This window comes from Oratosquilla oratoria, chromosome 39 (genome assembly GCF_046742065.1).
Source record: "Oratosquilla oratoria isolate Oo_2021 chromosome 39, ASM4674206v1, whole genome shotgun sequence".
In the NCBI taxonomy this organism is placed as follows: domain Eukaryota; kingdom Metazoa; phylum Arthropoda; class Malacostraca; order Stomatopoda; family Squillidae; genus Oratosquilla; species Oratosquilla oratoria.
In genome coordinates, this window is record NC_134815.1 from 46,596,754 (window position 1) to 46,611,773 (window position 15,020).

At 40.2% G+C, this 15,020-nt stretch overlaps 1 protein-coding gene across 2 annotated transcripts in view; it reads left to right on the top strand.

Annotated features, from left to right (window-relative positions):
• Positions 1 to 15,020, top strand: part of LOC143020399 (uncharacterized) — a 466,948-nt gene that overhangs the window by 305,009 nt on the left and 146,919 nt on the right. For both annotated transcript variants that reach the window (XM_076176822.1, XM_076176821.1), the window contains exon 2: positions 4,139 to 4,201. In XM_076176822.1, the coding sequence (XP_076032937.1) occupies positions 4,178 to 4,201 (24 nt within the window). In that variant the 5' untranslated portion in view covers positions 4,139 to 4,177. The remainder of the gene's footprint in view (positions 1 to 4,138; positions 4,202 to 15,020) is intronic.

A 15,020-nucleotide genomic window follows, 5' to 3' on the forward strand; every position in this document is an offset into this window, starting at 1 on the left:
GAATAGGATCCTGTGGTTGTGCTGTGTCACGCCCTGGCGTGCATAAGGTCTCCTGTTTGTATTTCTTAAGCCACGCCTTGCGTGAATATGATGTGTTGTGTATTATCATTAATGTATGTTATAATGTATGTTATAGATGTATATTAGAATGTATATTATAAATGTATTTCATAATGCGTATGTTATAAAGTAAACCATTGCCCAATGCCCGTCTGTTGGAGCGTGCTTCTAATACGTTCTGTCAGATGACGCCAAGCTCAGAAAAACGTTACATAATTTGGCGCGAAAGCATGTTCTTCTTCCCCATTGGTTGGAGGTGGCTAAACTACCTACTTTAGATACGTTTCGACATCCCGGAAACGTAATCACCCATTCCCGGGCTATAAAAGGCCAAGCAGAGAGCGACTACACAGAGAGAGAATCAGAGAGAAAGAACCAGAGCGGAGATCGAAGCAGAGAAAACTGAGAGCAGTAAGACAAGAAGCAGACGCCCACGGCTCATCTGAATCTACGTAGAATTTTTCTACGTTCGGCGATTACGGCAACTAAACTAAACAAGTCCTTTGGATCTCGTATACCGAGCCCGTAAATTTGGCAATCTCCATGCGAAGTGCAAAGCCTTCTAGTTTTTTGTTTTTTTTTAATATCTCCAGAGTATTGCTAGACTAAAGCTAAGTATGACTCTACACACTCCCCCTCTCTCTCTCTGTTATTTCTCGACTACGAAACATCAACAAATCCCATACGTGTTCCCGACTACCAGAAGACTCCCCTACTAGAACTAATCGTGCATCAGCCCCTCCTCAAACAACTCATTTGTTCCCGAGGCTTGAATATCGGTCGTAACAACATATACATCAATAGCACATATATCTTCCGATTTCCAAATCATAACATATTGCCAATATCACACAAGTGTAAATGGACAAAATTTCGAGTAATGTATTACAAGCAATTTCTGGCGAAAACACATGAGGAAACAGATTCTTTAGACTTATAAACATGTACTTGCCTCTGGTGTGTTCCGTCTACGACAAATCCTGCATCACATGTTGTCTGTACGTGTCCACAGCTACACAAGCGGCCCCTATTATCTTGTTCCGTCTCCCTGTCTCGTATGCTAAGGAATGGCCACATACGAGTACATGGAACTGAGTAAAGGAGACCTTGTTCATTTCACTGAGCGTGCACACGCGCGCACAAACACACACACACACATACACACACACACACACACACACACACCACATACACCACACGCACACACACACACACACACACACACACACACACACGTGCGCGTGTGTGTGCTTTTGTGCGTTTGTGTTTGTGTGCGAACGGGCCTGTGTGTGTGTGTGTGTGTGTGTATGTGTGTGTACGCTCGCCCGTGTATATGCGTGTTTATGTGTGTATGTGTGTGCGAGTTTGTGTGTGTGTACGCTCGCCCGTGTATATGCGTGTTTATGTGTGTATGTGTGTGCGAGTTTGTGTGTATGTATATGTGTGTGTGTGTATGTGGTGTGTGTGTGCGTTTGCGTGTGTGTGTGTGTGTGTGTGTGTGTTTGTTCGTTCGTGTGTGTGTGTTTGTTCGTGTGTGTGTGTTCGTGTATGCATATGTATACATATATATACATATATACACACATATATATATATATATATATATGTATGTGTATGTATGTATGCATGTATGTAAACGGGAAGGGACAAAAGGGAAGTTTGAAGAAAAGTAAAGGGAAAGGAATTAGGTTTAGCGGAAGGAGGGAGAACAGGACGGTGGAGAAGGAGGAAGAAGAATAGCGTTAGAAGAGTTGCTAAAGAGTAAAAGAAGAGGGGGGAGAGGATTACTGGTGAGGAAAGGCAAGAGGCAATGGGAAACCACTGGGTTGAAGTATAACAATAAGAAGGGGTTTACATGGTTCGTCAAACGCGGTTCGACAAACACTTGTTTAAAGTGATGTGTGAACGTGTAAACGGGGTATTTGGTTGTCGAACACTGTTGGTTAAAACCCAAATACCCCGTTCACACGTTCACACATCACTTGAAACACGTGTCTGTCGAACCGCGTTCTTGGACCGTGTAAACCCACTCTAAGAGGAGAAAGGAAAAAGAACGGCATCGGTTGGTCGGAGGAAGCAAGTGGAGAAGATAGTGGGACACTGCCACGACCTCAGTGTAATAGAGAGACAACGTAACTGAAGACCAAGTTCTAATTGAAATTGCTCCCATCTCCCTCGCGACTCAGTCGGGTTGGGTTCCGTACTTAAAGTAACATCTGATGCTGAGAACTCGGCGAAGGAGGAGGAGAAGAAAGGGGAATAGGAAGAGAAAGGGGAGGAAATGAAAGAGGAGAAGGAGTAGGAGGAAGATGAAATGGAAGAGGGAAAATAGGAAAAGGGCGAGGAGGAGGAAGAGAAGGAGGAAGGGGGAAGGTGTGATGAGGAAGAGAAAAAGAAAGTTGAGAAGCAGTTGAGAGGCAGCAGGTAACGCAGATATAGGAAAAAGACGAAGAAGAGGAAGAGACGTGGAGAAGGGGAGTGAGTGAAAGTAATTCAGAAATAGGAGGAAAGGACGAGGAGAAAGACGATATTGAGGATTAAGATGAGCAGGGAAATGGAGAGAAGGAGAAAACTCGAGGTACAAAAGGAGGGAAAGTGGAGAAGAAGGAGAAACACGAGGAGGAAGTTGAAGAAGAGGAGGAAGAGAAGGTAAAGGAGATGGAAGAGGAGGTGAAAGAATGAGGACCACGCTAAACGTACGTTTCATGTCCCAGAGTCATTAAGGATTTGGAGATTCCAAACTCATATATGTAACTACACATCATACGTAGCATATACCCTTGCACTTAATATATTTACAACATAAACAAATATCGAGTACCAACAAAAGATCTAAATACCAAATAATACAAAACATAAAATCCGATAGATTGGTGATAAGATTATCGTGGAATAGAAGAAATTGACAAATGACGCTGGTTATTTTTAAATCTACGTATATTAGTCTGTCCTGACGCATCGGAGTTTAGAGATTAAGTATTCACCGACGAAATAATGAGTTTCTATTTTGCTATTACATCGTGGTCTAACATGAGCTATGAGAAGATAAAATAGATTCAACGTAATTTGATGCATCATCCCGGAAACTCGTGTCGATATCATAAGTACGACTAATTCTTTCTTGTGCAAAATAACCTAAAGTAATTTTCATATGGGAAGTAATTGTTCCGTACAAAATCAATTTGAGAATGTTATTAGAAAATAACAACACATATAAAGATGTTTAAATGATGTTTACTATAGTTCAGATCAGTCAGCTGCTGATACAATGGCTTAAATCACATGTTCAGATGTAATTTTCTATAAATATCCGTATACACACACAAACACATACACACGCACACGCACACACACACACACACACATATATATATATATATATAATATATATATATAATGTGTGTGTGTGTGTGTGTGTGTGTGTATCAGTATATTTGGGCACTGAATTCTCATTTGAAAATGTCTTGTTAAAAATTAAGACTAATTCAGTGTCGACACAGTTATTGGTCAATTTCTTTAGTCCTCTGATGTACTTTTTAATCAGAGGGTAGACTAATCAAAATAATACTGAGATCCATGAAATAATGCTGAAGCAAATGTTGCAGTAAAACGAACTTTCTCCTATTTAATACTGTACAAACATATTCAGATGAGTTAAGTCAGCACAGTAAGAGAGGTATTCAGTGGCGCAACAAGCTTGAGGTCGTTTGGGTCACGTGGGTGTGAAAATGTCTTGATGCAACGGGTTGATTGTGTTGTCATAAATTATATATATAAACATAAATGTATGTATATATATATATATATATATATATATATATATATATATATATATATATATTAGACAAAACCGTCTTTTCCTCTATATTATTCTATTTGTCTACAAATTCAAAATATTTGTACGAATGTCTGCCTAAGTACAGTATATACAGCATAGCCCTCTTTATTATGCTATTTGTCAGTACAAAATGCAGTATGTATATGAGTGTCTACATAAATACAGTATACAGCATGTCTGAACAATGTTTATGATAAAGCAAAAAGTAACAGCCTGTTTCTTTTCTTCTCTCCTCCCCAGGACAAACTTCTGACCAAACTCGACGAACACGAACTGGAGATGGCGATGACACAGGAAGAAGAGGTACGTGTGGGGTCAGTGACAAGGGACGGGACGGGACGGGACGGGCCAGGACGGGACGGGACGGGACGATATGGGACGGGATAGGGTGGAATAAAAAAAAAAAAAAAAAAAAAAAAAAAATAGAGGGATAGGAGGGAAAGGGGTTCGGTATTGGCTGATACGAAACAAGCGAAAGAGAAAGGGTTAAGACGTCATTGATTGACACAGAAACAGTACGTGACGGATAGAGAAAGAAAGCTACTCGGCGAGAAGTGTTACATGCATATTCTCACCACACGATCTCGCGTGACAACTTTGGAATCAACTTCATAAAGAATTCACACACGCGCGCGTACACACGCACACAAACACACTCTCTCTCTCTCTCCCTCACACACACACACACACACACACACACACACACACACACACACACACACACACACACTGAAGTATGCTGCGATATTATGGTCAAGCAGTACCAAAAAGAATATAAAGAAAATTGAAAGAATCCAGAAAGCAACCACAACAATGGCCCCAGCACTTTCAAAATTGTCATATAAAGAGAGACTGGAACAAAGAAGAGAGAAGGCGACCTACTGACCATCTAAAGAAACATGTAGCCATGTTGTCACTATATAAATGTATGAATGTATATATGTCTTTATATATATGTATGCATACATATATGTCTTTATATAAATGTATGCATATATATATATATATACATACATATACATATATATATAGATATATATATATATATATATATATATATATTGGTGAATCGTGGCAGGAGATTCTCTCTAAGGCATATTCTGTTGAAAACGACACCAAAAGAATTATTAATTAACTTTTTCCGTGAGCTCTCAAGTAGATTTCTGGTAGGGGGAAGGGGAGTAAATCAAATTTCCAAAACTCATAGGAAAGACAAAAACATAATAAACACAAACATACAGCACACAGCAAACAAAATATAAGAAATTAATTTTAAAAAAATACAGCACAGAAAAACAAAATACAAGCAGAACAAAGTAAATATCAAAACATTTCGCAGATCTTTCTGCATCCTCAGTTTAAGTGAAGAAAAAGGAAAAGTGAGTATATTTTAAGTGGAATGAAAAACTCGGGGAGAAGTCACCGTGTTCTAACTGAACTGGGGGAGGTCCTTCGTAGGAATTTCGGAACACGGGGAGAAATCACAGGTTACGGAAAGGGTACTTGGAGGGATCACTCCTGGGTTCGGCGCCAATCAGCCTCTCAGTCTTTCAGAACGACGTATGTCATGTGGTCTTACAAGATTACTGTTGCAAGGTATTGTGTTGTTGCATCAGAACAGGAGGGGAGGTTGCGATCCGCTGCTGCAGTTGGATGTTATAGGAAGGAGAGAGGGGAACTAGTTTATAACGGAAAAAAAAAAAAAAAATTGTGCGGGTTGTCTGTCAATTGAATTGCAACATGTTTGGTGGTGCATGACAATGACGTTTAGCAGCGTTGCGCAAAAAGTGTTTTGTGTTGAGTACATCGGATCTCTACTGTGACGAATAATGACGAGTGGCCTTAGAACAGCAGATTACACAAGTGGTGTTTGGGGTTATTACCTATGGAAAGAGTTGTGTGGGTGCAGTGTCAACAATTTTGAGTGTGAGATAACATATGAAAGGACCATAGTCTTGTAGACAGTAAGTACTTTCGTATATTACATCTTCAGACTAAATTACATAGATACAGAGTCTGAAGATGTAATATACGAAAGTACTTACTGTCTACAAGTTTCCTTTCTCCTGTGGTTATTTTGCATGTTTGTATCACGGTGATGTGATTGGTTGCATATATATATATATATATATATATATATATATATATGTGTGTGTGTGTGTGTGCCTTGCCACCGAGTGTGTGTGTGTGTGTGTGTGTGTGTGTGTGTGTGTGTGTGTGTGTTTTGTTTCATTATGATATTTGGAAATAAACTCTCCTACTGGAATTCGAACATTCGGCTGAGCGGCTTGCTTATCATACGACGAAGGCCGTACCATCGTGTCACGACGACCCTTCAAAATAGAAATACTAAGTTCACGGCCTGTCGTTCCGCCGATGTGCGCCACCGTGAACACGGTATATACTGCATTGCATCAAATCCTTTATGCAGGCTAATCTACCGACAAGTGTTTTATGTCATTATGACATTTGGGAATAAACTCTCCTAGGATCTGAACCTTCGACTGAGCGGTTTGCTTATTGTAAGGCGAAGGCCGCACCATCGTGCCACGACGACCCTTCAAAATGGAACGACTTAGTTCCACCGAAGCTACCCGCGTGAACATGATATGTACTTTATTGCATTAAATCCTTTATGCAGTTCATTTCCAAATGTCATAATGACAGAAAACACTTGTCGGAAGACTGGCCTGCATAAAGGATTTGAAGCAATACAGCACATACCGTGTTCCCGCAGGAGCCTTTCCTGGAACGACAGGCCGTGAACTAAGTCGTTCCATTTTGAAGGGTCGTCGTGACACGATGATACGGCCTTCGTCTTACAATAAGCAAACCGCTCAGGCGAGGGTTCGAATCCCAGTAGGAGAGTTTATTTCCAAATCTCATAATGATACAAAACACTTGTCGAAGACTAGCCTGCATAAAGGATTTGATGCAATACAGTACATACCGTGTTCACTCGGGCGCCCTCAATGGAATGACAGGCCGTAAACTAATAATAAGGAATCCGTCTAAAAATAAGGAATACATACATACATACATATATATATATATATATATATATATGTGTGTGTGTGTGTGTGTGTGTTTGTGTATTCAGGTATATTAGAAATATCAGAGCGAGAGACAAAGAGATAGAGAGAGAGAGAGAGAGAGAGGGAGGGAGAAAATGGGGTTGTTTGTTTTACAACCTGGAGGACCCCAACTTTATTGAATCCAGGTTTGGCAGGTGTGGGTTATTAATCCATGGTGATGCCACGGGTGTCGCGGTGTTGCATTCTGGTTTTGTGGTGGTGAGGTCTGGTGCTCTCAGGGGATGTCGGAAAATATCTTCTGGTGATTGGGGGTACGATGGTGCCACGTTCTGGCAAGTGTAGAAAGATTCACAGGCACGATGTCGTAAAAACGGTCGTGTAAGAATTGATCTAAGGTATCTCTGGTGTCACATACTTGCACGTATGTCATGTGGATTTGCAAGAGTACAGTTGCAAGTATTGTGTTGTTGCATCAGAATAGGAGGGGAGGTTGCGATCCGCTGCTGCAGTTGGGTGTTATAGGAAGGAGAGAGCGGAACTAGTTTATAACGCGAAAAAAAAATTGTGCGGGTTGTCTGGCAATTGAATTGCAACATGTTTGGTGGTGCATGACAATGACGTTTAGCAGCGTTGCGCAAAAAGTGTTAGGTGCTGAGTGCACCTGATGTCTACTGTGACAAGTAATGTACGGTATTGTTGTATAAACGGTACCTTTGTGGTTCTATAAAAATGTTGAGATTTAAAACAATTGTGTGTAGTGATGTTCGATATTATTGTAGAGTAACATATTGCCTGGAAATGCCATTCAGGACGGACTGACTTTGTTGTGTCGCAGAGAACTATGTTCTTTTACTTCGAGCGCGATACTTCGAATTCCCGAATGGTGACTTGCATGCGGTCTGAGAACGCGGGCCGATTGCTTGCCATCCCTACGTGGATGAGCGGAGGACTTAAAGTTTACAAATTTCTTGTACTGTGTTCTTAAGGGGATTTTTGGTGAGTTTTTCATAAGTGGCCGAATCATATTTAAGAACATAAGAACATAAGAATGAAGGAGACTGCAAGAGACCATAAGGCCTACACTAGGCAGCTCCGTATCCATCACCACCTGTTATCTCCATCCATAAAGTTGTCTAGTCGTTTCTTAAAACAACTGATAGTTTCAGCGCTTACTTCATGGTTACTAAGTTTATTCCATTCGTCGACCACCCTATTAGTAAACCAATTCTTGCATATTTCCTTTTTAAATCTGAATTTGTCCAGTTTATAACCATTACTGCGAGTCCTGCCCTGTTGTATTAATATGATCAGCCTTGTTAAAACCTTTGATCCACTTGAACACCTCTATTAGATCACCCCGCACTCTTTCTCTTATTTTTTTGAGCAACGCGTTTACGTTGAAATGAATGTGGGCGTTAAACTGGGATTAAACTCGGCGATAGGTAAGTACATAATAGAGGTTGGGCGTAGCACGGTGGTTTGTTGTATACGTCTGTGCTTCATAGTGATGTTGATAAAGATAGGTGTTGACTCAATTTTTTAGGTCTGTCAGTAAATATAGCAGTGGCTGCATCAGTTTGTGGCCTTAGAACAGCAGATTACACAGGTGGTGTCTGGGGTTAGTACCTACGGAAAGAGTTGTGAGGATGCAGTGTCAATTTTTTTTAGTGTGAGATAACATGTAAAAAGACCATCGTCAACATTGGTCCATGTGCCCCGGCGACAACCCAGGGTTTTATGTAATTACTGTTGGCGTGAATGAAGAACAGCTCATAAGTCTTGTTGTGGTCACCGTCGGCCATATCAGTTCATCCCAGTTTTAGGGGTCCCGAACTGATGGGGTAAGATATATTTCGCGTAATGCCTTCATCATCATGAGCCCGATAATTTGGAGTCTCAGGACAATAGACTTGACCGCGACGCTTGACCCTAGGTGTTCGTCAGGTCTTGACTACCATATTACACCGTTGTGGTGCAATGCATGTGCATAGGAGACTGCGTCGTTCTAGAAGTTCTCCAACAAAAATAGTAAGAAAAAATATGAATAGTCAAAAGGTAGAACAGAGAGACATTATATTGCGGTCCATATATAGAGGTGCTCAATGTTTGTGAGCGTTACTTTGCCGAACCTGTCCAATTTTGGCGCGAGGGGATTATTGGGATTTTGTATTGGAGCGAGAAATGGGAAAGCCCAACGTTTCCATCTGTCTACTGTAGGTCGTGAGGCAACAAGGAAGCTACGCATCTACGCTTGTGTATGCCTGCGTGCGTGCGTGTATTCACCTTGGTCTTTGGATCACGTGTTGGACTCATGATCGACAGCTATTTCCCTCCCGAAAGAGAGCTCAGAGCTCGTATGGCCAATCTATGGGTAATGCTATGACCTTACACTCACCCCCCCAACTCCCCGCCCACGAGAGTTGGAGTAACGACTCGAGGCGCAGCGATACTGAATTAATTTCAGCCCTGGGCAGGATTCGAACCCAGTATCCCTGGTACCACCGTGCTGAGAGTCTGAGCCTCTACCAACTGCGCCACCGAGTGTGTGTGTGTGTGTGTGTGTGTGTGTGTGACGTGAATAATAATCGAGTATCACCATATTTGACAACGTTTACATGTTCGAATATTTATGACACCTGTCTCGTACTAATTGTCGGACAATCGTATGATCTTGACGGATAGAATCTGACTACTTGTAAACTATAAGCAGAAATGATATAAGTGTATTTTATATTGGAACGGCGTTTCTTTCTGAGCTCAAACTATGCTTGCCATTTCATTAAATTGATCAAAACTGGACGGCCAAAATAAAGTTGTCTTTAAATCTGCTCAAAATAGTAGTAATTGCGCAATTATCCTAGTTCTGTTTTCGTACCTGAATGGCTGAACTTATGTCTTTTCATTAGAAATTATCTTTACATTTAAATTAAAAAGATATGACTTTGTTGTTCACTATGCTTTGCAGTGATATAAAAAAGAAAAAGTCTGCTTTCTAGATTCTTAACATAGAAGCTACTTATAATCATTGGCATTAACTTGGGTTCTATTCTGTGATTTATTCTTTAGGACGTGCGTGATAAAAACTTCTACTAAATTCCCGACGTAAAATTAAAAACAAAGTAATACGGAGACAAAAAATATATTACTAACAAATTTTAAGTCTAATCATTGTCATTGTGGCTGTATCACAGAGAAATACATTTTTCTTTATCATCCACTAAGTTAATTTCACCTATAATTTGTTCTACTTAATATATTTTTATGGTTTTGCGTGTATTGCCATGTTCTTGGAAGTCTCGTCCTGATCAGTTTTGTAGGACACTTATGGAAATTCCTCAAACAGATCAACGACAGCTGTTTCGAAAGAAAGCCCAATATATAGAGACGGGTTTGAATATATCACTAAAACATTACAATCATATACAATCATCACAAGTGCACGATCATTTTTTTCACCGAAGTTCCTATTGATTGCCATGAGATCAGTTTACCTCATTCAACACTGGATGTATACTGTATAGACTTAAGGGAAAAGTTTTCATTAACTTGACCTAAAATAGCATTTTTTTGGGGTATGGGTGGGGGGCTACGTACAAAGTAAACGTAAATAGGAATAGTAAGCATAGACTTACCTTAAAAAAAATCAATAGAAAAGAACTCATCTTCTCTTGTGGAAGCCATATTTCTCATCACTTGTTACTGGCTTCAGGTTTCTGATAATGACAGCTTCAGTGAGCGCAGCTTCTGAAGGTGTGAAGCGAACTGCCTCCAGAGAATCAGACAAACTGCTCTTTCTTTCTTTCTTTTGTGCCTTAATTCATTCATGCTAGTCTCAGGTTACAGAGGAAACAACAGAGCACACATTAATGGATACCTCTCGTATCAAAGACAGACCTTTTTGAAATAACAAGGAACCCGGGGTGTCATTGGTAATGCTTTGAAACCTGATCTCAGATAGTGCTGCATTTCAAAATAAACCATTAATTGAGGAGGTTCCAATTATTTCGTTAACTAGGTTATCCAAAGCTTTTGATATAAACGCATACTACAGCAAAAGTCATCCCTTCTGTACTGATACCAAAAATAGCCATATGGATGACTGCAAGTATATGGATATAACGGAATCTACAAAAAATTATACAAAAATTTACATATTTCTTAGAGGAGAGACAAAGCACATTCCATACACCGTAAATCAGCTAATAGGATAGTTGAGGACCGACCTCGTCATGCACTAATTACCTTCAACTGGTGTGAATGACACACAGGAAATGACGATGCATGGGGTCGTTGGCTATATGACCCACATTTCACCCATTGTAGCTCAACAGTTCACCTACTGTCCTCCCTCAAATATGAGAATGCTCCTCTCCCAACTTCGCAGGAATGCACCCCACTGACGACCAAAAGTGTTTCAATTCTGGAAAAGAGATTTTGTTTTTGGTTGAGGATTTAATCTAGCACCGTGTTCTGCCTGGCTTATATAGCGAGCCTGTGGTGACGAAGCGGAATTATTTTCACTCTTGCAATCGGTCTCGTTTGGGTTTTTGGTGACATGTTCCTGTTTGCACACTGAGGGTCGTACTAAGGGAAGTCTGCCAAGCAGAGGAGTACTTAGTACTGCGTTAACACTTGAGCCTTTGAATGGTGACGGGGTTTCCTTTGGCAAAATTAAATTGTTTCGTGATGACCGCAGTAAGTGAATAGGTGCTTTCGAAGAGGTTAATTGTGACGTGTTTTAATCGATGTTTTTTTTTGCTCAGTTCAATAGACTCACCAAGCGACAATCAGTCACAAAAAAAGACGATGAGGCAGCCACTCCCAGACAATCAAATTCAGGTTAGGTTTCCCTTAGTATAATGACAGAGTTTAACCCCATTCGAATAACATTGCTTAGTGTCAGACAAAATAAAACAAGTGACAACACTATTCCTGAATAGATCACTATCAAAACAATGTTAGTTTAGGCCGTTATTTGATACTTTTCGGTGCACAGCCATGACGTATTGAGTTCTGAACGTGACCCATGAAATATGAGAACCATGGAAATATCTTTTATTGTTAAACAGTTAATATATTTCTGTACATAACAGTTCCCTTATAAAGAGACATCCCTTGCTATCAAAAGGAATTCTTAAGCTTTATCACGGCTGTCATCAGACGATTGTATTAACCTGAGGGAACTTTCGACTCTCATAAAGCTATCGTGATTAACCACTTCATTATCGAGATTAATCTTAATTTTTATTTCGGTCACTGCTAGACGATTTTATTCAGCTGAGGAAAACCTCCGACACTCAGGGGATGCAACAACAATGGAAGATATATTTGCATCGTACTACAATACCGCAAGTCAACTCGATCTCAACATCCATCAATGACTTTCACTTGTCCTGGCATTCTGGGTGCCTTAAGTCAGCTGTAACCTCTTTGACTTAAACGAGACATCTGACTTATCACCTCTTAGTTCCATCAGGGAAATGAGAGGCTAATGAAAACAGTACCGTACATACATACAAAGGAAACGTGTTCAGATTTGCCTGAGCAGCCATTACATATGATAAACAAAAGAAGTAGATAAATTTCGTATAATTACATTTTCATAGCTTGGTACAATTTGCAAAGAAAAAGAAAATACAGTCAAAAGCAAATATACTATAAGATTTAAAGTTTGCTCTCGGCCACGTCGATGAAGGAGCATGGGAAACTCCAAGTGTGTCTGGTAAATCCATGTGATACATGTGTTCTACAACCTAGTTTGCCTATTTCTTGACACAAGCGAACACACACACACACACACGCGCACGCACGCACGCACGCACACACACACACATACATATGCTAATAAGAACACGGGTACGTGTGTTCACTTATGCAAAGTAGACCACTTGGAAAAAGAAACTAACGAAGCAGAGCGCTTTCGTATATTACATCTTCAATGCACACATACATATATATATATATATATATATATATATATATATATATATATATATATATATATATATATATATATACAAAGATGGTGTGTGGAACAAGGAGGACGGGAGGAAATACAAATAAGGGTGGTGAGTGGTGGGATGAGGAAGCAAAGAAGGGTGTAGAAGAAAAGAAGCGGGCTTTCACAGATTGGTTACAAAATACGACAAGGGAATCATATGAGAGGTACAAAGAAAAGAGAAGAGAAGTAAAGCATAAGATAAATTAGGCAAACAAGAGAGCAGATGTGAAATGGGGTAAGAGTATGACAGAAAATTTTAAAAATAATGAAATATGTTTTGGAAAGAAATTAAGAAACGAGGGGGAGGTGAATCAAGTAGAGAAGAAAAAGGTAAAAGGTTAATATGAAAATAGAAGAGAAGGCTGTAAGAGGAAGATGGGCAGAGTATTTTATGGAGTTGCTAGATGTGAAGGAGGATAGGGAAGGAAAGGTAGTTGCGTACATACACACACACACACACACACACACACACACACACACACACACACACACACACACACACACACACACACACACACACACACACACACACACACACACACACACACACACATATATATATATATATATATATATATATACATGCATACATACATGTATATATACATACATACATACATACATACATAAATACATACATACATACACATACATGTATATATACATACATACATACATAAATACATACATACATAAAATACATACATTTAAACCTACTTATATACATAAATAGATATATCCATCCATCTATCCATACATAAATACTTATATATGGAGCATGTCAGTAAGAAGATGTCCGATAGATAAGATAAAGTTGTAGATTTCACCTTATTTAAAGAAAAAAAAAATGGGAATGGAAATCACTCTATGTAAAGTTGTACAAAACATCTACTTTCACTGAAGTTCCCAAAAGAATAAGAACTACGAATTTTATAATTGAATTGATGAGCTTGACTATGCTTAGATTATCAAAAGAAGAAAGTTGTGTGTCACTGAAAAAGGGGAAACTGTCGTTGTTGACTAGGTTGAGATCAATAGGTTTTCTCTACTCACAAGTATCACCGTTTCTGTCATGGTCATGATGACTGCCATTATAATTTTTATTGCAGTTGTTTATGCTGGTCTCTTGTGATAACACTGCTAAGAGGAGGTGAACTGTGGATGTTCCCTTCTAAACAAATATGCCATTTCCCTCCATTTATCCATTTAATACTGGATCTTCCCTCCTCTTTCAGCTTCATCAGTGTTGAATGTCACCCGTGGTCTACCAAAATTACCATTTGTAAAGCCCTCTTACCATCGCAAGTGGCTGTCCGCGTTACATCTTAACTGGACTTTATGAATAACCAGATTATTAATGCATCCCTTACTCTTTCATCTAAGTGGTTACATTCATCCAAGTAGAAAGCGTGATCTTCTTTCCTTTGCCTGTGTCGCGTGTCGTCTCTGGGTGACGCATCTCGCTCGCTCTCCATTTTGTCGACATTTTCGCTCTCGTCCAATGCACCCCACACCTGGGCAGACTCTCTCCTCCAGCTGTAATTGGCTCACTCTCAGCCCTCGACTCGAAGAGTCAAAGGTGGGTGGAGAAGTAGGAGGAGGAGGAGGAGGAGGAGGAGAAGGAAAAGTGGAGTGGAGAAGGAAGAGAGGAGTAGGACTAGGGGTAGGAGGAAAAGTGAGAGAAGGCTGTGGAGTACAACATGAGCTGAGAGAGGTTTTACATGCGTTTTAGTTACATCGGAACGGCAGAAGGCTTTGACCGACGTATGATCGTTTTGTGTATGAGGGATTCATCTCGACGATCTTAGACCACGTGTTGGACTTGTGATCGACAGCTATTACCCTCTCGGGTGAAAGTTCAGAGATCATGTATGGCCAGAACTATGGGTAATGTTCTAACTTTATACAGACACGAATGCACGCGCGCGCACACACACACGCACACACACGACTCGGTGGCGCGGTTGGTAGAGTCCCAGACTGTTACTACAGCGGTCCGGGTACGAATCCTGCTAGGGCTGAAAATGATTTCAGTATCACTGTGCTTCGAGTCGTTACTCCAACTCTCGTGGGCGGGGAGTTGGGT